Below are 23,869 nucleotides of genomic sequence, written 5' to 3'. Positions count from 1 at the left end.
CCCATGTGTTCAGGTAAAGGAGCATATTTGGGCCAAGTTTCATACATGCATACTTCCTTACATGGAGTGCCATCTCCCTTACCAACAGTACCTTGCACCACCGCTTTCTTTCTGGGGTAGTTCACAGCTGCTCTGGTGACTCTCTGGTGCTGGCGCAGTGTGCCTTGCTGCTGGGTCACTGACCTGAAGAATTAAAACGTGATTTTGAAGTTTAACAAAGTTTAACATTGTCCAGAACTGTACAAAGTTCAGTAAGGTCAATCTGCATTTTTTTTCTGTCTACATACATCTATAGCTATGTGCGACTCAACATAATGCATTTGTGGGTGTGGTCCATACATCACTTTAACTTGAGAATCTTACAACGTTTGATAAATATTAACAGTGGAGTATAGAATCCTTACTCTGAGCCATTCTTACCCCTCAGGATAGCTGCAGGGCAGACGTACTTTGTTCTGCACAGAAGAACAAATGCTCACATAAATGCATTTTGCCTAGAACTGTGTGATTCCTGTGCATTTCTCTAGGCACAGTGAGTGCTGATATGGGCAGGCAGGAATGAAGGAATGACACCCAGTCTATCTCTGTCTTTTCTTCTTTGGGAGGTGTTACAGAGGCTGCCCTTTTCAAAGCATTTGCCAGTGGAATTAAGTCTGCATCCATCCTATGTAACAAAAGAATGAAACAACACAGTAAAAGCTACAAACTAATCAGAGGTTTGGCAGTCACTTTAGATCACAGAAAAAAATGTCTTGATTCACATACACTTAAATGAATAAATAACCAAATTAACTACTTAAGCAGTGCTATCATTTCTTTGTCAGTGTGATCCTCAGGCTTATGCAAAGTGTGTGAATGCTCTCTATGCAGTGCAGACAAGCATTTCAGAGGGAAGATGCATTACTCAGGTTTCTTTGCAATGAACGGTACCAAAAAAGGATGTTAAGCCTGTAAGCTCCGAACTGCTTTGCCTTCATCATGCAAGCACATTGCTGAGACATGGCTAGCTGACAGCACAAGCTTATTCTGAGAAAGTCATAACAAAAAACATGTATTTATTCCTTTTAAAAGAAATGAGGAATAACCCTGAAAGCTGACCAAGCTCTTTCCTTCTGTCCCCTTTGTTATTTTCCAGTATCTCTGGGCCTGAGTCAAAACCACAGCTGTCCATCTAGCTTTCCCACTGACTTCTGTGGGGCTGGGATGGGGCTTGCATGTTATCTGGTCTCAGCTGTCCGGAGCTTGTCAACTTATATTGCAGGCTCCCAGAAAGACAGAGCAGCAGACCCCAGACAATGTGAGGTAAGAATACAAATTAAGGCCACTTGGCACAGGTAACTGTTTTGACACAAACAGCGATGAGGCATGGCTTCAAAATCCAAATAAAGGAGTGATTCCTTAGCATGATATCCTGTGTTTGAAGAGCACCAAGCACAACAGATGTGGAGGCTTTGGGCAGTGTAATTTAATAATAGTATGAAGAAGAATTAGAACTGTGGCTGAACTTGATGTTTGACCACTGTTCTTGTCCTCTAAACTTTGCTAATATACATTACTACTGTTTTTTGGGGGAAAATAGGGACATATGCGGGAGGTATCTCTCTCCTTTCAACTTGGACACGCAGTCTTTTGAGGCGTTGTCTGCTCGGGATTTAGGCACAAATACTGTGTTGTCTAGTAGGGATTTAGGCACAAATTTTGTGTTATCCAGGATGGCACAGAGAGCATCACTGTCATTCCCAAGCTTGCTAGTAGAGCTAGCTGAGCTTGCTGTATTCTGGACCAAGAGACATCATTGGTCTTTGCAGACCAGCAGACTTTTGTTCTCCTGTCCCCTGTGTTCCCTCCTAACCTGTACAAAGTATGTGAAGCACAAGGGAGAAAAGTCAACATTTGTTCAGTACAACCTTGCACACGGGATGGAACAGCACATGGCACCCAGAGTACATCAAAACACAGCTCTCCTTACACAGAGTGGGTTTTGACTAAAGAAGTAAAACCAGGAAGGAAATTGTTAAAATCAAAGGAAAAAGGCACAGTTTAATAACCACAATAAACAGCTACTGACCATGCAGTAATGCAGTGGTTTCCATAAACCCAGGCACTTTGCAGAGGTTGCTGGCCCCATCCACTTCTATCTTCTTGAGCACGCAAGCATGAAAGATGTTCGCTTAGGAAAATATGGGTACTCCTTTATTCTTACCTAAGAAGAAAATTTCTTCTGCTGGTGATAAACCCCATCAAACACCAGAAGCCTCACCTCGACCACAGCATGCAGGCCTGCAGTCATGGAGGAGAGTGCTCCCACAGCTGAGCATCCCACTCCTCCACGTATTATGAGGATCACCATCTCACTTTGAAGACCTTCTCTGCTGTTCCTGAAGGGCTGCTTCAGGGAAAGAGTAAAATTTCCAAAAAATCACATTTTTCAGGCTAGTCCATTACTATGGGTGATAATTTTCATCATCATTTTTAAAGGGATGGTCCAGTGATCCTTTGAGAATTTGAGTGTTCGTTGTTTTTGCTGTTTGGACAAGACAGGCTATAACATGGGCTTTAAAAACAAATAAGTTGTTAATACCCTGCTGGCTTTAAATAGAGGCTTTGGCATATGCACCTTCCCTTTGGGATTTTGATTTCTCAGATCTGAGCTCCATCATTTGGCAGCACTGCAAAGTGTGCCACATTTTCCCTTCACACAAACTCTCACATGATTTTTTTGGAGTGCAGTAAAGGTATAACAAAACTCTAACTGGACAGACTGAGGCTCTGAGAGACAAAGCCACCAAAAGGCTCCATAAGGGAAATACTATTGTCACAAGTGGACGTGAGCATCACCACAGGTAGGATGATGAACTTGAGGGCTCAGCTCCCTGTGGGACAGTGGGATAAATGCACTGCATGAGTTTTCAATTCAAAGAGCAATAAACCTTTTCCCAGTCAACTCCAGCATGCACCTAACTACTTATCCTGCATATTGATAATTAATCTGCTATGTTATCTTCAAAACCTTCCTGTTTTGGCTATTTTCTCTTTTGTTTTGTAAACTCAGATCTGGCAAATAATGCAATCAGACTTCTCCTCTCCAATCACTGTCATTTTGTCCTACAGTGCTCAATGTCACTTAATAAAGCAACAAGAAATAATGCACTGACTGCGATGTATATTGCTTGCGTTCGTCTTCATCGCAACAATGAGTCATTATTCAGAGTATGTTTATGTAATATCATAAATACCAATCTCTGGTATTTATGCAGCATACTATTTACTTGGGCAAGTTGCCACATGCACTAAAGAAGTAAACAAAGAGCCATTCTTTGGAGGGTTAAAAAAGTCTTAAAACGAATCCAATTTTCCTTCATAAGGCACTCCTTGTTATTTTACCTAAAGTGGCTCTTTAAGATATACAGTATGATAAAACACACAATTCCTGGGAGACGTAATTATGGTTCCTAAGAGACTGGTGAATAAACAATCAGGAAAAGAGTGTTTGTTTTCCCTAGGTTTTTCTTAACTATTAATGGAAGGCATTAAAAAAAATGGGGAGGAATGTGTTGGGTCGATAAACGGTAAGAAAAGCTGAGGAGCACACTTCACTGAACACACAGGGTTTCTGCCTTAAAAGCAGTACTATTTTATTGGATTGTAAATAATCCTATTTTGCAAACGTGTTTGCGGTGGGTGTAAATACCACAGTGCACTCTTTGTTATATTTACTGTACTGCGTACATCAATGGCACAGTGCGTGTTCCAAAGTAAAGAGCTCGCCTTGTCTCACGTTACCTTTAAGCATTAACACAAACAACTTCCTTCGAATCAAGGTGACAGAACCTTCTGCATCGTACGAAATGTTCTATCTGACACAAATTCCTCAGAGCGGCGGGGGCCCCGTCTGGCACAGCGCCGAGCCATGGCAACTATTTCTCTAGCAAATCAGGGACTGCAGTCAGCCCAACACAGACACGGACACTGGCAACATGGAATGGAAGATGGCTAAAGCAGAATCAGCAGTTCAAGAAAACCTTCTTACAACCTACATGTATCAGAACACAATCCAACAGGACAGTATTGAGTAACATTGGTCTACATGAAGTCACTCAGTGATCTATCACTTAAAAACACACGCTCCCGATAGCACTGTTCATTTCTCTACATCAGTTCCCTCTTCTGTAAATCAGATTGATGGAACCAGGTCATTCTGTTAGTGAGCGAATGATGGGCTATGGAGTGCCCTCGCTGAAGCACAGCTTCGCACCGCAGGGCCTGGGCATGCCCCAGCTCCTGTCACTGCAGCCTTCTAACCTCGTGTTAGAAATACCGCATTCCTTTAGCAGAGACAAATGGAGACCTTACCTTTCTCCTGTGGCAAGTAGATGTCAGAGCAATAGATCACACTGCTGTAGTCAATGTTCATTTCTGATCCACTTATTTCCTTAAAAAAAAAAAAAGACTGCAAAAGTCACAAAAGAGTCTATTTTCCTCAAGAAGATCTGAAATAAATGCTGATGCCGTTGGCAGGCTGAAGAGCACACATGGGCTATGGTCTAGTGCCTACATGATGGGAGATATTTTGTCTCTTTTTATCTATCTGCTCGTATAGATTTGCAAAAATGGTGACAGAAGAAACGTATGCACAGGATGAATCTGGTCAAGCTAGTACTTGTTCCTGTCTTTAGGATTTATTAGAGAAGTGAATAAACATACTTGTTGTGGTAATTAACCCCACATAAATCACAAATCCTGTCTTTATAGGGTTTTGTTTGTGCTGCTGTCATTAAGAGCTATTCAGTGTTTCCAAACAAGGCAGGCCCGAGGTGAAACCCCAGCAAGCAAAGGGAGAGGATGCACAAAATGGGGGACAAAGCAGGGAGACCCCTCGTTACTGGGCTGCTTCCTTGAGGCTCCAGCAATAAAACCCACCAAGCTCTGGGCACTCTCAGCTTGGTAACTACATTTTTGTCATCTAAGAAAAATAGATTGACCGTCAGGCTCTCAACCACCAGGCCCTGATTGTGTGAGGCCCTTTCCCCTCAACCACAAGAGCTCAGGATCTGTCCAGCCCAGTGTGTGGCACATATGGATACTGCAGTACAAACTGTTCATGCCAGGCTGGGCTGTTAGCTGCTCCTCAGCCTCTCGATGGTCCCTTCAGCGGTCTGCAGAAATCCTATGATTGATTTCAGCAGGCATGGGATCAGGGTTAGACCTCCCACACCAGAAACCTGCATTGATGCATGGTGGCAGTGCTAACTCTGCCCCCAGGAACAGCCCCTTATCTCCTCCTTTGCTGGGACCATCCTGCCCTGCGCCTTCCAGCAAACACCGCTGGTAAAAGAAGCATCTCTCCATAAGGAAATGCCTTCCCTTCTGTAACAAAGCCCTCAAATTAATTAGCGGTGTTGTGATGCCTTCGAAGAAGGTCTGAAGTGACACTGTAATGCTGACTGAGTGGAGTCTGGCAAGTTGTTAGACCTCTTGCTGACATCTGCCATACAGAGCATGCAAATGATCAAGGTTAGGTAATAGCAATGAGGAACAAGACAGTTTCTACGCAGAGTTTTGATCACTTCAGTAAGGAGTGGTCGATCAAAGATGCCTCTCAGTTCAGGACACTTCTTACTGGAGGAAGATTACCCAGTGAATAATCTGGAGCCGCCCAGCTAGGAGCCTGCTGGAGGATGAAAATATAATGAGCTCTTCATAGGTCAGTACTGCTTGTGAGACAACAACACTTTTCCACTCGTGCTATGAACCCATCCTGTCTTCAGGCTACACTGGTGAAAAAATGATCACCCAACAAAGACAGCACAACACAGAGAAATTGAAAACACATTTAGCAATTTGCATACCTTGCGTGCCATAGAACACCCCCAAATCCTGGTGGAAATGTGCATAATGTGCCAGACATCTTGAACCCAGGAACTCCCCTCCCCATAATCCCTTGGGACTAAAAAGTTTCTGATTGTACTCCAGCTTCCCCATAAAAGCTTCATTGTTACAGCAGCCCAGCCTTTACCAGGAGTCATGGCATCGGGCCACAGCCTCCAGGGACACTCTCAAGCTGCACAAAACAAGTTTTTCCAAACAGTTTAAGTATTTCCCAGCCCAGACTCTCACATTCTAGTTGTTTGTGCAGGGACAGTAACCCACCAAGCCCTGCCTAAAATACTGGTTTTTTAAACTCCACAGAGACATTTTTACTAACATTCCTTACTGCTGTAACCTCTTGACCACTTTAAACTACTATTAACGGGCAGACTCCATATGCCTAATGTCAAGGAGTCATCCCTGCTTCAAAAAAAGCAGCAATTGGACAATAGATACAATTGCTGCTTCCTTAGCGCCACTGCTGCAGCTGGAAATGTCTTTGTTCAACTGGACTTTGCAGCGTCAATAAGGCAGCGCTCAGTTGCACTAAGGGTTTGTGATGAAAGTGGGGACATTGACTGGGTGAAAGATGGTGGGCGCAGGGAGATGATGTGGTTAAGGGGAGCTGTGCCTGCTGGATCCCTGTGTGTCCCCACAGGGCTGAGGCTTCGCTCTATAGTCAGAGCGTTGATATCCCATATCTTCCCCTCTGTTCCTGCTCTAACCAAGCTAATCAGGGCACTCGCTTGCTAAATTAGTACTAATTAATGAAATGCTAATTAAAAAAAGGTCTGACTAATTCACAGCTTCTGTTTGTCACGAACTCTCAGTACTTTGGAGGCACCAATGTGTGCCCGACATGCAGCCAGAGCCAGGCATGGGTCAGAGCTCCGCTGTCCTCATGGGAGTGAAGCACCGCTCTGAGTCACCGCTCAGCCATGCAGTGTTTGGTGGGTTTTAACACACAGCCCTTCAGAAGGTGGCTTTTAGGTGGCTCACTCTGCTAAGACAACAAAAACAAACTGAAAAGGAATTCTTGGAGTGCTCAGCACCAGGCCCTGTGTCTGCCAGAAGCCCAGCAGCCTTCAGTGAGCTGCTGCAGGCTAGTGAGCGCCAAGGGACAAAGCCTTTGTACAGGTGTTCGAACACAGTGCTGTTTGAGGAAATAAAAGGCTTTAAATATGCTCATGAATTCAGTTAGTGGCATGGCCAAGGGCCCCCAGTCCGTCAGCACATTATTCCCTTAGGCTCTGGGCAGGGATAAAAGCTACATGGACAGACAGCTGCCCTCATGTCCTCTCCAATGGGGCAGCTTCAGCCAGCAAGCATGTAGCACAGCGTCACCCAATACCTTGGTAAGGCCTTTGGCTCAGTTTGGTCTAATTTGCTAACACATGCACCATAATTACAGGGCTTGTGTTTAGGCATATCTCAAGAGTTCCTTGTACGTGTAATAAGAGAAGCTCATTCATCTGGATCCCATGAGGAAGACCAGCCCTACACCATCCAGAGCCAGAGCCCTTCACACAGGTGCCACTGAAAGGTATTGGGAATCAGTTGCAGATCAAACCTGATGTTTTGCAAAGTTCTGCCTTTGTTCCTTGTACTTGCTTTCTGGCAGCCCTTATGGTGCTATGGACACAGGCAGGCTCCTCACAGCGCCCTGTGTCGCTCCAGCTTCCCAGTGCAGTCCTTCTTCCCTGCTTGCCCCAGCTGGGGACACTTCAGTGAGTCTGAAGGTACCAAACTGGGGGGTGCTCCTGAAGACAATCACTGCTCTGCCGGTGGGTGCACAACAGAAGGAAGGAGATTTGACTGTTTACACGTGGCTCCTTGCCAGCATAACTACATTGTTTAGAGCTGTACTGCCTTTCTTTAGCTTTAATAGCTACGGACCACATAGCTTTCTCTGCAAAAATTTAAATGGAGGCCAAGTCCAAGTGTGGAAGTTGATCCTTTGCCTTCTGTGTGCCCAATGGCAACATCTTGTGTTGTTTAATGAGCTCCGTCTTGCATATTGCATGGAATAGGTTGGGCCTCAGAAGTGCTTCCTGGTGTTGTATCAATCCTTGGCCAGGTAACACAGCTGGGCAGCTTCTCCTGGCATTGCCCTCAGCTTGGGATGAAGCTTTTCTCTCACTCCATGGCAGTTCTTCACTGAAGCTGTCCTTGCTCCAGCCTCAGCAACACTCACTGCTTTTCAACACTGATCATCAGAGCTGTTTTTCATGCTTTGAGATGATATCTCAGAACAGATGACACAACTAACTGATAGAAAAAGAAGTTCATGGCATTTATTTGCCCTAGAAATATGTCTCACATTAATGAAATATTCTAAGAGAAAGCCTCTGGGTTTGCTCCCTAGACAGGGCTGCACCTGATGGAGCAGGACAGTGGGGCTGTGTCATGCAATTACACCTTAGCAGGCTCTAGGAGTAAGTGAGAGCCCGTGCAAGGCTGTGAGGGCTCAGCACCAGGGGGCTAGGTTTGAAACAAGAGCTGCAATGGCTCCTTTTGGTAATATGGTGAATTCCTGCCTTAAAGTGGAGCTATAGTATAGGGGCACAAAGTGATGGTACAAACTCTGCAGTGGTTAGTCCTTGTCGAAGCTGAAGTGCTGCAGCGTTACCAGGAAGGTTGGTGCCTTTTTCTGGATGCTTTTGTAGAGTTTCTGACAATGGCTTAAGACATGAAATGCATTAATTTCTCAAGAGAAATTTTTAGTTCCCAAAGAACTGAAACATTTTGAGCTCTTGCACTGAATTATTGGCTCTATCTGAAAACGAAACCATGCAGCTGCCCAGACCACCATGTTGCCACCAGAGGATAGACATGGCTATGAGTGCAGGCCCTGCCAAGGCCCATCTCCATACTCCCACTGACAGATTCCAGCTACAGCTCTGCACTGGGGGAGCCCTTCCACTGAAGTGCTACAACAGCACTTGCTAAAGCTACATTTGGCCTTATATCTGACTTTCTTTGATTTTTTCTGCAACCTCTGGCAGGTCTTCAACACATTCAGTTCTTTATATTAGAACAATCTATCCCACATGCAACCAATTAGGTTTAGACATATTTCAGTGACCATAATATTGCACACACGTTCTATCAACTTTTCAACAGCAAAGGATGGCTCCTACATGTCACTTTCTAGTGGGGAGCATGCTGACTGCAGTTCAGAAATATCCCAAAGAGAAAAATATATTCTAGAATTATACTGAGCCCAAATGTGCCACTTGCAGACAACATTCTGGCTTTGTGCACCTACAACAGGGACCTAAACACTGTCCCTCCTTAATGTAGCACACAGGGCAAGAATCTCACTAGACCTGCATGACCAGGTTTGCCATCCAATAACCTCATCGCCAGCCACTGTCATTGCTTGTGACACATACCAAGTATGTTTTGATTCTCAGAAGCAAAGAGGCAGCAGCATTCACAAAGCCTTTTAGTCCCTTTCCCTTATTCTATGTCCCTAAGGAGGGATGGGAGACAGTACGGCTGGGCATTTGCCTTCACCGCCTCTGCTCTGAATGCAGTTTGGTCCTCATGGCTCCTCGATCCCTGGCTGCTGTGCTGATGTATCACACTCCGGCCATTATTTATCATATTATCTGAAACTCCTCCTTGGGAAATCTTCAGCTGGAGACAATCTTCCTGTTATTCATGGTGGGAAAGGCCTATTGATCGACATTACTGACCTATACAAGGATTCTGGATGTGCACTGACAGTTTACCCTGCCAGACATAAGACTTTAAAGGAATAGCCATAAATAATTACTTGGCACGGGTTCCATAAGGCAGGTTGGATGCCTGCCCAAATCTGGGTTAGCACATGGGCTGTGGGGCTCTCTGACCAAATGAGAAACAGCAAAATGAGGCAAGATACAGGTAATCAAGGTGGGATGGCAAGCATCACAGCTGCTATCGCCAGGAATGTACTCACAACTTTATTTCCCTGAGCAGGGTAAGAGACTGAGTCCCTGAGATCTCCCCCAGAAAGAAGCACCTTTTTCACATGCTGTGGATGTCCAGCACCTTACGGCACCAAGCCTGCAGTTATCAATTAGCGCACCAAAGCCAAAAAGAAACCACAAAGAAAAACAGCATAGAATGAAAATGCAAGAAATAGCTTCTACTTGGGCATGGATGAAAACTGAAACACAGTTCTCTTCAGATAACACTGGAACAACAAAAATATCCCAAAATTCAGCACAGGCATTGAAAGCACATCACTAGTGTCTCCTTTGCGCTCTGGGATACAGGCTATTGACACTGGTATTTGTTAAAGAACCCTACAATCTCTTCACCATGGACTTTGTCCCCCTAGGGACTGACAAGGAGCTCAATTCCTCATGTGGGTCATTTCCATTCAATGGAAAGAGCCAGTGCTGATGCCACTGAGCAGCTTGTTTGTTTGCTCTGCTGCCAGGGGCCTGGTGGCATCAAGAGCAGCTTCATGTCAACTGTGCCATGGCTTCAGAGCTCCCCTCAGAAACTGAGTTCTTCTCTCTTCTCTCACATAAGTGGGGACTTTCTGGTCCTCACCACAGCACAAACACGTAATGAGAAGCCCGCATGCGGCATATTGTAGATCATGGTTCTGGAGCTAAAATATTTGCAGAGCTTTTGCTTTACAGTTGTTGTAGTGCAAGATGCCTGGATACCACGGCAATGGGAAGTCTAATGGACTTTAGACAGGAAATTAATGGAGCATCTTTCCTTCAAAAATGTACATCTGTCGGAATCACAACACTCTGAGGAATTATTACTGTTATCCAGAACATTTGGAGGAAGATACGCCAACAATTTTTGGAATAAAGCATTTAGATTTTTGATTTTACCTGATATATGCATTTTTAAAAGTTGTAATAATCCAAATAAGCCAAAACTATTTATTTTTGTGGAATTTTCCTTTGTGGAGAATTTCAACATTTTGAGGTTTTGTTCTGAATTGGAATGAAAACAAATTTCAAAATCTCAAAATTGTCTGTGAAACACAATTTCCATTCTCTGGCCAGCTCAAGTTTCAGGCTAGAACATGTATAATAGCTCCCCTGCAGGGAATCCCTTCAGGAAAAAAAGTCTCTGAATGAATTCAATGGTGCAAACATACAATTTTCAAGATCTGCCTATTTTTCCAAGTAGGTAGCAGTACCACTGAGAACTTCCCCAAGTCACTACACGAGAAGCCTGCACACATTCCTGAAAAACCTATTTCTGAAAGACACTGCTAACTTTGCAGAATTGATGGTGGCTGTTTCCTGGTAGTGCTATTAGTCATTCAGTCACAGATGTCACATAGATCACAGAATGGACCTCATAATTATGTTTTTGTCCTATCTTTGTTGGACTGTCTTGAACAACTTTATATTAGATTTTCAAAGTAGATGCTGTGTATTCAGATTAAAATATTTAATAGAACAGGATTATGTTCTAGGATACCTAATGGATTTAAATATTTATAGCCTTAGCAAACACTGCTGCCCCAAAATAAAATAAAAAAAATCACACATTACAAACATTCAGGCTTGCACCTGCACATGGAAAGATCAAAAACCCACATTAGGACAAATTAATTATTAGAGACTTTGATGGAGATCTACTCCAAGTGCTATTGTCAGGAGAGTTATTTCAGATTTAGAGTGACATGAATGAGATTTTAGGCCAGTCTGTTCACAGCAGATTTATCACAGAAGTATGAAGAAGTTTAATACCAATATGTATTAATACAGTAAAGTTAATCATGCACTCTATTAAAAACAAACCCTGCATGCCATGTTTGTGTTTGCTGCCTTTCTCTAGCCATGTTTTACTACAAGGGAGATTGTGCTTGCTGTTCTTGGTGTGTGCTCAGCGCTGTGCTGATGTGTTCTGGAGAGTGTCTCTGCTCCTCCAGAAAGCAAAGGCTCTGTGTCAAGGTGAAAACTGAACTAAACACACATTTGCAGTCAAAGTTTGTTTATAACTCCGGACTCTGCTGGGGCAGTTACGCGGCAGTTTCATTAAACAAACAAGTAGAAAGCAGGGCAATGTCCAAACACTGGAGAGCAGCTTATTTAAATTGCATGAATAGTTGTCAGAGGAGCAAAGCTGTGAGTGAAACACATTGTCTCTGCAATAAATAAAAGTGCATGAAAGGCGGAAGATCAGACTCATGCCCAGATATGACTGTAGGCTGGCCTTGTCTTTCACCAAGATGCCTCCAACCAACTATCTCAGCATAACACAGGAAGTCATTGAGAGCCCATTTGGAACTTGACATATTTGTTGCAGAATCAGCAACATAAATCTTTCAGTCCACCTTGAGTTGCTGTATTGTAAGGTGTGTGTTAAATCACACACAACAGGATGCACTATCTCAAGAGCTAGCTACAGAAGGGAAAACAAACCAGAATGGCATGGTAAATCTATCAAGGAAGGACACAGAGAAGCCCTACTGGTTGGATTGGTATCATAGCTGTCCCTTTCCCATGCCTCACTTCAGCAAGGTATTTTCTGCCATTGCACCCTATTGAGCTCTCTGATCACCTTGTGTATACAAACCACCTCCTTTGCTGAACTGCCCATGCATCTCTTAATGCAGTTCTCTTTAGAAACCCTGTTGAGATGCAGAAGTGCCACTATCTCCCGTTTTATATAGGCAATTAGGATCTAACAGACTGCCAAAATTCAAGTACACTTGTCTTCAGCCAACACTTCCCTTCAAATTTTCTTCCAGAAGGACTGAACACTCGTTTGGATTTGGAGAATAATATTTCCATCCACTTATCTTTCAAACTCCTGCACATCCTTTACTGAACACACACATATCAAAATGAGCAGTCATCTGATGCAGATAAATTCATCATGACACACAGAAGTTCATAAATTTGTTATGGGCCCCTGTGATGTAACCACAGCCTTTTGACATAGTACCCAATCTTTCCTTCCATTCTAGAAAGTGTGTGAAAAACGTGCCCATCTGATTAGATACCGAATTTCAATGTTAAATGATCCAATATAAATATATTCCCTCCTTGATGGTATCGCCCAAGAACTGTGGCAGCATGCTTCTTGCTCAGAGCCTGGCTTTGCCGTGGCACTGCCCCATTGCACTCCAGGTACCTGCAGTGCTGCCACTACTCAGCTCAGCTCTTGCACTTCTGGAAGGGGAAAACATGTTTCACTTGGAAGTGGAGAGGAAAGGGTCTATCAGGGAGTCAGCTCTCTGCCAACTATGTCTATGTGGCAGTTCTCACATATTTGATATTGATAATTCACCAGCAAATTCATTACCTAAAGTCTTAGTTGCTTTCCTCAGTAAAGTACATCCATTTTAGAATCATTCTTTAACTTTTACTCACGAAGGCTCTTCTCTTTCCAGTATGCCTTTTACTCCCATGCTTGGAAAACTTCCCTTTAGATGCTGCAGTTGTTCTTTTGCATTTTCGCTCTCCATCACTATTTGCGAAGCACTCTGTTGGTTTTGGTCTGCTCTGTCTGTAGCATGCAGTGCCTTTGACATGGCAAATGTAAACCAGGGTCATCTGCCTTGGAACATGCCAAACTGAAACAAAAATAAAGATTTGCAAAATTAACACAACTGTGCAGATTTATTCTAAGGGAAGTGGGCAGAGAATTGGTCCCAGGAAGACTGTAATACAGGAATCTCTAGATTCCTAGACAAAACCTGTCTAAGGGAGTTTGTGGTCAACACTTGAAACAAACAATTGGCCCTCCCATCAGCTCTTACAACATGGCAGAGCTCCATGAGGCCGGCACAAAGTGCTCCTCTGCGGCTGCTGCTGGCAGCACGGCATGGGAAGGTGCGGTAACGTATTAATGCACACCACAAGGCAGAAACCACTGCTGCTTGTGATTCTACCTCAAATACTTCTTTTTTTTTTTTTTTTTTTCAATTCAGTATGTAAACACGGGAGCAAACAGGCTGAATGGTTTAAAAAGCAGCAATTATGGCTGAAACACTAGAAAGGAGAAGAAGATATTGTTAGGCTGAGCAGAATTCAGAGGGAGGCAGCTCTCCAGCTTGAAGGGACAAGGGATTTGTGCAGGGAGCCACAGAAATATTTGTCTAGATGCCACAGAAGAAAATTAAGAAAAGCATGCTTTATAATTAATATCACAACGATCTTGTATCACTAAGATCTAGCAAGCTGGGAAATATTTCCTTCGGGGAAGTTCTGGACTTTAAAATCTAGCAGAGATTTTCTCATAGCTAAAGGATAAACGCACAGAGAGTAATTAAAATAGTATTAGATTCCCCTCATGCAAAATGTATAGATGAAAAAGCAGCAGCACTTTTACAGCAGCAAAGATTACACATGACTGAGAATGCAGTGAGAAAAACTTGAATGCCGTCCCATAGGCAGTCAGCTGCAGGCTGACACAGCACACCGTCAGTGGGAAATAATGGCACAAGTTAAATGGGTCAGTGCAGAAGCAATAAGGAAGTAAAAGAAACACAAAATCAGTAATGTTTATCACTTTCTGCCGTCCAGTTCCTTTTACAATGTGGAAATAGCTGGTTTGCAGCACCACAGTGCAAGAAGAGCCTACCAGAAGCTTTAATGCACCTTTCTAAGCAGATGATCACAATCACAACATTAACAAATCTGTTTTATTGGTAGTAGCTGCAGCAGCAATGGTTGCTGTGTTACAGTAGCGCTGAGTGTCACAAACTGCCTGCCCAGGCCCAGGGCACATTGCACCCTATGAGTGCACAGTCACAGATGGAACAGTTTAAAACCTTGATCTTATTTGTTTGTGAAAATTTGATTTGATTTAAAATTCGCTCCATTCCAGCAAAGATTTATGTGTGTGCTTTTCTTTACCACTGTGAGGAACGTGACAGGTCACCATGTGGAAAGCTAAGCAGATGCAGGATAAGAATCAGAAAGCACATGGAGATGGGCAACAGAGAATATTAGCATCCCTGAAGTTCTTATTTTCCTTCACCTCTTTGTAAAGAGAAGCTTCTCTGTTCTCTGAAAACATGAGCAGAGACCCAGAGCAGGCTTAGATTGCCTTAAAACTTCAGAAATTTAAAAATGGCAATCCAGTTTGGCGTCTCATCATTTGGCATCTGGTTTCTGAGCCTCGCAGTGCATTTGGATAACATTTTCAGGCTTTTCCCTGCAACTGAAGAATTAGAAATTTATTGTTTAAAAAAAAAAAAAAAAAGTGAGATAGTCATATGATCATGTGCTTCCAGGAGCTGAGACTTGAAGAAAAAGCCCACCCCAGACTCACAATAAAATCATGAGAATTGAAAACACCAGCCTTAAGAAGCTCATCCAAGATTTCTGCTGTGCATGTGGAAAACCAGGGTGTTGTCAGGACTAGTTAGCTAATGTTATAAAGCCTTCAGAAGAAAAACGTTAGTTATTATTTAGGAGGAAACCAAAGTGCAAAGTGTTTTACATATAAATCTGCACTTTAGAAGGACAGCATTAGAACGCAAGATTGAGCTCTGAATTACTGAAGGATAATAGAGAGGTTTTAAACACAGCCATAACTCATTCTGCATGAAAATGACTCAGCAGTGCTTCGACCAAGCTGAAAACAGGACCTCTGGAAGCGATTAGGAGTGGGCTCCCTCCCCTCTTGCCTCTCACCTCATCTGCTCGGGACAGGACCAGTGCCGAGCAGCCCAGGCAGGGAAGCTCTGTGTCCAGCCAACTGCTCATCTCCTCCTAGGAGCCAAGCAAAGGATGGCAGCAAAGTCCTGCTAGCCCTGGCAGGTAATGCTGTGCAGAGCAGAATAACATGAAATGCATGGTGTGAGAATCCTCGTATTCACATCATTGTTATTTTGGGGGTGTCAGACTAGCTGTACCTGGCTGTGTGCACTGAAGCCACCCACTGGCAGTCAGAGCCTGTTTGGAGCACCTGGTTTTAGGCAGAGCAATCCAGTTTGCTCAGCATAGACCACGTTACTGTGCAGCAGAATTGGGGGAGGAGGACAACAGGGAGATTTACTTTAAAGATGACTCCTGAAACAAGCCAACTCACCACCACCAGCTCATCCACCGCTCCATTGTGACACGCGTAAGCAATGTCAGCTCTTGGCCTTCTGAGATCTATTAATTTTAGGCCAGGTATTTTTCAACTTAATCCTCTTATGGGTCCATAAAAAGATATTGCTAAGGAGGTGAGGACTTCATTAAACCACATGCAAGCCTGCTGATAAAGGGTTTTGCTTTTCCTCTGCACCTTTTACAGTCAAAATCCTATCCTTCTGCAGGCATCCAGAGCTGAGAATCACTAGTTTCAGTTTTTTGGACCAGATCTGTGAGCGGCTGAGCTCTGTTCAGTTTGGTGGCAATAGAACAATTCACACATGTTGAAACATTCATCTCCTGGCTTTAGCTGCTTGGAGATGGACCTGTCTTACACGCTACAAGCTGCCTGGAACCCACTGGTCTCCCCTCCTACAGATGAGACGAAGGGAGTGCTGTTACTTTGTTAGGAGAACTTAAAACAAACAAGCCGCCACCAACTGCAGTCCATGTATATGGTTATGATTTTAAATTGCAAACAGGAGGCTACTTGGCTTTGCATGGTAAGCATTGTCTGGCAGCGGATGGGCTCCTCTGATCTCCCTGAGCCTTGGATTGCTGCTGTGAGATTGTGTCACAACCAGTCATTAATTATTTCATCAAAAGCTTATTTTTCTCATTTCCTCATCATTATTTCCACCTAGTTTCTTATGAATTGAATCCAGTTATTGGCAAGGCTTGTTTCTCTCAAGCAGAGAAAAGTATTGATCTTAGAAAAAATGTTCTGTTGATAAATGTCACTCACGTGCACATGTATACACACACCAAGCAGAAATTACTGTATATGTGTACAAATGCTGCTCTGCCCTCCTTGCCCTCCCAGTTTCTCTGGACGCAGATTCCCCTTATTCCTCCTTGTTAATAGATGGAAACAGAGCCTTTCTCTGAGGAAAAGCAGAAAGGAGGTGAGCAGTACTGTTACCTCCTTAGGAGACAATTATTTTTAAAAAGTGCCACAGTATTCTTGGAAAAATTGAGATCCTTCTTGGTAGACAAAACAGGATAGCTCCAGCACTACTCATGGGAGATAATTACAGCCTCTGGAGAGTCATGAAGACCAAGCCCAAGGAAGCAGGGAGGAGCGAGGCAGCCAGAACGGCTAGAGCAGGGGCTCAGCAAGATGTCGCCAGCCACCAAGATGCGAGCCAAGGGAGAGGAACAACAGCTCCACCAAGGCCTCCCTGCCCCAGAGACAAGAGCAGTCTCACAAGAACGCTGTGGCTGACAGCCCAAAGCGCGGAGGCTCCAGGGTTGCAGTGGGCCAGGGGTGAGGGCAGTGCCCTAGGAGAAGTCCCCAGGCAGCCACGCAGCCCAGTTGCTCAGCTCTAACAGCAACAGCAGCGGTGAGATGGAGAGCTGTGCTGCCATCCTGCTGAAGCCTGGGCATGAGATGGCGGCATAGCAGCGACCTGCCGAACCTCTGTACAGCCATCTTGGTGAAGAGCCCAGGTGTTTGGGGGATATATGGAGTGTTCTCTTCATGAGATGTTCAGTATGTAATGCACAAAGCATTGAGGAATGCCAGGAAGGTCCCTCCTGTGCCTGACTCAGCAACACGCTGTACTAAGTGCAGTTTGTCCTACAGCTTCTGCTAAAGAACGACTCACCACAAGGACTCCAACTCTTTCACAACACGAGGGGCACAAGAACATGACAGTCACCACACTGAGCCAGGCCAAAGGTCCATCTAACTCCTGTCTCCAATAGTGGCAAAAGCAAAATGCCTGGGGAGAAGTATGAACACAGGGTAAGCACATACAGCTTTTCCCCTGAGTGTTCTCCAGCCCCCCAGCCATCTCCAGATTAAGAATTTCTGCAGCCAAGGATGGGTTCTGTGTGCTTAGAGCTCTGTAAACTGCTCTGAGTTGCATCGTTCAAAAGTCTTTGTGTTTCCCCAAATCTCTGTGCTCTTTCAAGATATATTCTTTCTGATTTCTTATTATTTGTCCTTCCGATAGCTGGACATTTGCCTGTCTACACCGCCCATCTAAATTTTCCACTCTTTGTCTTATGTTCTCCCCTCTTTCCATCCCTCAAACTTTACCACATTAGCCAAAGAAGACGTCTAAAGTTCAACTAGCCTGCAGGGCCTGTCCATCACTGGAAAGTTGACTCTTCCATGCTACAATCTGCTGCAGAACCTTTTGGTCCCAGGCTTCACATACTGTCCTCTGTCTCCCCACCTGCAGTTTTTCTTCCTGACTCATCTTTTTCAAGTTCTCTGTCCAGGGCTGGTGACATGTTTTCCAGTGGTTGCTCCAAAATCTCAGTGAATTACTGTAATTTCCCCCTCAAAATTGGGTCATTTGTATCAGCCTTGTATATGAGAAGTGATTAATCTATTAAAAAATAGCACCAAAAAGTGCTATCACCTTGTGTAACCAAGGTTGGACCATGCAGTACACTCCTCAACTATGTGGATCAAATGTACACCTGATTTCTGGAAAAATGTGCAAAAGACAAAAACCTTAGCTCTTTCTGGAAATTCCCATGCAATATTTTTTTGTCTCCTGAGAAAGACTCATTAAACTGTCTGCAAGCCTTCACCGGAGAAAGACCTCCATCTAAGGGGCCCAGTTTTAGTAACTCAGCACTGACAGCACAGAGGCATGTCCACAACATCTGCACCACGTAGCTCATTCCCAGAAGCAGCAAGTCATCTTAGTGCTACGACAATCAGGGAGGAGCCCACGTAAGAGATCGCAGCTGTCCCTTTTGAGAAGGCAGTGTCCAGACTTCATCCTGGACTTCCCCAGAGATGAATCACCTCTCCAAGAAAACTGTTCCCATGAGTGCAGTGGGTTCAAAGAACAGCTCTTGCACCCATGCCAATGAGTCAAGCTTCTGCTCTCTATGCTTTCTGTTGGATTGTCAACAACATGGACACAGAGACTGCTGCTTTTCTATCTGAGGAATAAAACCAGCAGATCCTCCTTATTTGCAATATAGAGACTGTGATTTCTTAGAGGCAGGGACCACAGCTTTTTCTGGAACATCTAACACAACAAGGTTGTGTCCTGGCTAATAGCCAAGACATCTGTTCCCATATGAATATTAATGCTACACCTCAGCACGCACCCTCTCATAGTTGTCAAGGCTGTAATTCACAACACCCGTCTCACCAAGAGATTTTCCTGCACAGCGCTCCAAAGCCCTAACAAGCTTTGAGCAGATGACATAACAGTCTGGCAAGCTGGCAGTCATGACAAAAAATGGACATTTCTGCAGAAAAAAAACTCCAGTGATTTGTACAATGTCTTCTGGAACAGCAATACATTATGGAAAATCTACATAATTGCACTCTACATGATGCCATCTACTTTGTACAGCCCACTGTGCTGGAATATGTGCGCTGATCACCTAAGGTACACTGGGCTCCATTTAAAACACATTAGTACTACGTGGTGCATCTTCTCACACTTGGTATACAGGAATAAGCACCAGGAAGAACGTACACATGCTCTGCTATCCCCTCATGCACATGAGGGGGTGAGACAGCAGCACTGTGTACCAGTCACCACAAATCTGAGACTCAGCATGACAGAAGTTATCTCCTTTTGGAAGTAATGTCACTATATAGAGTGTCCCAATTTAATTTTCAAGAATGTGGTTTAATGGTAATTGGTCTATTTAAGCCTTTACATTGAAATATTCCTGGACCAGCCTGTCTCACTCAGATGAGCTGTTCTTGCAGTGAGCTTATGCCAGCAGCTTGCCTCAAAATCCCTTTTGGTCTCAGCCCCTTCACACACTCTGCTGCTGTTCCCCTAAGGTGTACTTCAGGCGCTCCTGAGCACCTTGGAGCTCTCAGCTGCCACTGAAGAGCACAGCAAAGGCATGACTTAAAGTCCACAAGTACCCCTCTCCCATAGCATGAGGCACCTCCTCAGCCCCTCTGCATTGGCACCACTCATAACGAACTTTTGGGTTTTCATATTAAAGAGCAACTCTCCTTCCTTCTTGCATATCTGTCAGGCAGACTCAAATGGCAGCTCCACCACTGATGGCAGGAAGCAGAAGGGAGATACAAAAATTAGTGAAAAGTTAGAGTACTTGGGAAGCGTGCAGAAACCAGAAAGCCAAAGGAACCTCACTGCACCAGCGCAGTTTCTGAAATAACTCATTTGAAAGCAAATAGGGAATAATATGTTTAAACTGAGACAGAATTACACAATTACCTGGGGCTGGGATACTACTCAGTTGATAGAGTCAGTGATAGAAGAGATCCTTAGCCATGCATCAAGAGAGGACCGGACATATTTTTGGAAACAAAGCAAACCAAGGTATAAAGACACTGGCCAAGGTTAAATGAGCTGGAAAAGAAAGTGATTTATATGCCCTGGGCTGATGAGGGCAGGTCTTGCTGGGCTTTCAGGGCAGTCTTCTCCCATTTGTTACTGTTCCTACACTGCATGTGTGTTCAGTTCATACTGATGAGATTAAATGTAATAGCTTTGCAAGCGTGAAGCTTTGAAACTCTCAGTCAATGAGGTTAATCCAGATTGCCTTTCTCGAAGCCAGTGGGAAACGTTGGACTTAAACCAGTTTGGCAAAAATCAGTATTCAGCCTTTGATAACATACGAGAGTATTGCTTAGCTTAAGCAAAGGTAGCAAATTTGGACTCTTGGGAATATATCATTCATATCAGAGAAGGGGTACTCTTTCTTTCTCCAACATTAAATAGTTTTCTGATGCAATATTCAGTGGCAACCAAAGTATATATGGGCTGAAAAGCATGCTGAGGCTTTCCAGCTCCTATTGGTTCAGCATCTCTGATATTCGTATGCACAATCCCAAAAGGGAAATAAAAAAGAGGCAGCCTGGAGATGAGACCTGGCTCACATGTAAATGTGCCTGTTGAAGCACGTGTATTGTGTTCACTGCTACCACCTATTACGTGAAAACTGAAATCCTTGATTCAAGGGGAGGGAGGAGGCGTTTGGGGGGTGTCTTCCCTCTAGACTCTGTAATAAGTTACGTCAGGCTTTCTCAGAAGCTAATCTGTGGCTCTCAGGCCAGTATGGTTTGTTGCCAATGACAATTTGTTTCTGCATCAGCAGGTCACAGAGATCAGGTGGGGGCAGAGGGAGTGTTTGTATCAGCCCAATGAGATGAGGCAGAGCTCTGTCTCCTTCCCCCTTGGTTGGCTTCTCCCTTTTCTGAGTTTGAGGGTGTGAGTGGGAGGGAAGTAGCCCTTTGCACAACAAAACCCAGATGTGCTCAAAGGCAGTATCTGGCCACTCCTGGCTAGCAGTTGTAGCACTTCCTGGGCAGTTGAGTTGAGTGGTTCTGTAAAGACTATGAAAAGACTATGTAACACTCGGGTTGTTTACTAATGGCTAGACTGATGAGATAGCAACCATCATACTTGTGCTAATGATGCCACATTGGTCTCCCTGCAGCCACTGTGGGGCACAGCAGCTCAGGCACCACCTCTCACCCCCTGGATCACTGTCCTGACACACAGGGCAGAGGGCACTGCAGTAAGAGAGGTGGGTTCCAGAGCATCACACCAAAGTTGCTGGCCTCACTTTGGGTGCATAGTATGGGCTCACCCTGTGTGCTGACCTGGTGGCAGCCCCCTCTGCTGGGTGGGCAGCTCTGCAAGGACAGCTGAAATGAATGCAGAAGCTATTTTGCCGGGAGTCAGTATCAGACAAGAGGAAACTACTGTTGCAAAATGTGGTGTAGGATGTGAAATCTACATCCTGGCCCACGGAGTCAAAAAAAGAGGAGACAGGTGCGAGTTGCAAAGGATGGATCTCCTATCGTCAGTATGGGAGCCTGGCTATGCTGCAAGCACACTGGGGCTGGAGGACCAGATACAGCATAGCTCTGAGGCAGTCTAAGAACAACTTTGCCACTAGACTTGCACAGAATAATCTTTCCCAGGCTCTCTCCAGAGCCTGAGAGAGTTTGTCCTGATTTGTCCTGATTGGGTTTGGATCAAACCCAGAAAGTATGAAGGTTTCAACAGAAGATGATTGAGACCAGAATATCTTGAACAACCCTAAAGCCAAGTGATAACGGATCTTTTATGACACAGTCTTCATTTTATAAATGAAGCAAGAGATATGACGAGATAGCAGATTAAAGAAGATAAGCCCTCTGCTGTCCTCCTTCGGTCCGTGATACTGATCACACCAACCTCCAACTGGCTTTAGCTCAAGGCACTCAGACTCTGCAGGGTTAAAGCCTAAGATAAAGTGTGTGGGGAAACATCATGAACTGAATATAGATCTCCTGACTGTGGTCATGATTCCTGAATGATAAACACCACTTCCCTCACAATGAAACACTGAGCAGATAATAAAAGTCTTAAATAAAACTATTACAGTAAAACAGAATTAAATAAAATAGCTTGCAATCTGGGACTGGAGAGAGGAAAGCAGCAACTTGAAGCATCTTGTTATATATTAATGTTAATATATATATATTCTTCAGCCAATAGATAATGGCTGAAGAAAGTTCGTACAAAGACTCAGAAGCAAAGATTGCTACCACCACTGCAGCTCTAGTCTATGAAGCCAACCACACAGAATTATAACTGCGTTCCCGGTGCGTATCTGCAAGTTAGAAATGAATCTTCCCCCTCAACTGCAGTTGCTGCTCACCTCCCATTGCACCATGCTGATAACAGGGTGTGCATTCCGGCAATGGCAGCAGAGAATGTCACTTCTGCCATCTGTAATCAAGGTCTGAGCTGCTCAAAATTTCACTCACCAAGATTTTCTCATGCTTACAGTGTCTCTGAGAGATAAACAGGGATTCCAGACACTAGAAACTCATGATTTGTTCCTCTCTGATCATCCAGACATACCTATCTTCCACAGTATCCTCCTGCAAGAAGTTCAGCTACCTGCAAATTTACAGCTGGGCTCAGACACCTAGGATGACAGTTTGGGGTACATCTCCGTCACACGTTAGTCCTCAATAGTAACAGCAGCAAGAGCACAGCAGTCTCCAGTGCAGATACAGCTACAGCAGCTGTGGGAAGCAGAGACCTGACCTTTGATGCTACAGCCTGCTTCTCCCCTATTACATCCTTTTGAATCCCACCTGGGATCTCTACCAACCACACTTACAACTGAAAAACCATCCAGTTAGCTTGAAATTAAAACTCTCCATCCAACCTCTGACCCTTCCATTCTTACCTATGTTGTTTCTAAGGAAGACTTTCTCCATGATTTCCATAGGCCTTCTGATCATCCCAAACTACATAAACATTTCCTTGCTATATTCACTTGGCTGCATTTATAAAATTCCAAACCCATAATGTCTTTCCCAGGTGAAGTCATGAAGTTTCCGAGCAACCTGTCTCAGTGGATGACTGCTGCAGTGGCTCCTGATCGATTCCTCTTATCTTCATGATCTTGACACATGTGAAAGATGCAGCTATGCGAGGCATTGGCAGTGCTCCCAGCTGGGAAGATCTCAGCACCTGGCTGAAGAAATTTGCACTTCCTAACTTGTTCTTACTTTTCATACGTCTTGGAAGAAACACCTATGTATAATAAGGTACATTTCCCTCTCTATCTTAAAACAAAACCAACCAACAACAGACACAAAGTGGCTTCTGGCCAGGGCTTTCTTCAAAACATCTGCTCTGCAGCTCATCCAGGCTCTGTGCCCTGTGAAACCAGACTGTAATGAAGAAGGAAAGGAAGAGGAAGTAAAATCACCTGTGGCTTTGCTTCTGAAGAACTGGATGGTTACATTAGGCTTGGTTTAGCCTAGCTTTGAGCACAGGTGTTAACTAAATAAAATGGGTTGCTTTTCTGATCTGTAGTCTAGAGATTTAGGGCAAGAAACATGTTACCTCATAGGAAGGAGACAATTACAAGCAAATAAAGTGCATTCAAGAAGTATACCATCCTCTTCTATTTGCTACATTTTGAATTTATAGACTATGCAGCATAAATGTTGTTTTGTCATCACT

General features: G+C 44.2%; 1 protein-coding gene across 7 annotated transcripts in view; it reads right to left on the bottom strand.

Annotated features, from left to right (window-relative positions):
• The window catches only part of LOC104912924 (uncharacterized), a 149,283-nt gene that overhangs the window by 15,359 nt on the left and 110,055 nt on the right, over positions 1–23,869 (bottom strand). For 2 of the 7 annotated variants that reach the window (XR_014886016.1, XR_014886014.1), the window contains exons 1-5: positions 17,537–19,462; positions 15,486–15,617; positions 13,147–13,417; positions 421–4,432; positions 92–183 (exon numbers count right to left, since the gene is read on the bottom strand). Coding sequence is in view for 2 of the 7 variants with exons in the window: in XM_085234535.1 (XP_085090661.1) it covers positions 2,172–2,203; positions 4,354–4,432; positions 13,215–13,417 (314 nt within the window). In the remaining 5 variants the exon portion in view is untranslated. Of the gene's footprint in view, positions 1–82; positions 184–420; positions 4,433–5,849; positions 9,194–13,146; positions 13,418–15,485; positions 15,618–17,536; positions 19,463–23,869 lie in introns of those variants that run through there. The other 5 variants (XR_014886015.1, XR_014886018.1, XM_085234535.1 and 2 more) reach the window with 5 other exon arrangements.

The sequence above is a fragment of the Meleagris gallopavo genome, chromosome 13, assembly GCF_905368555.1.
Source record: "Meleagris gallopavo chromosome 13, MGAL_WU_HG_1.1, whole genome shotgun sequence".
Lineage (NCBI taxonomy): Eukaryota > Metazoa > Chordata > Aves > Galliformes > Phasianidae > Meleagris > Meleagris gallopavo.
Note: the sequence above shows the minus strand (reverse complement) of the source record. Positions and strands in the feature narration are given on the sequence as shown.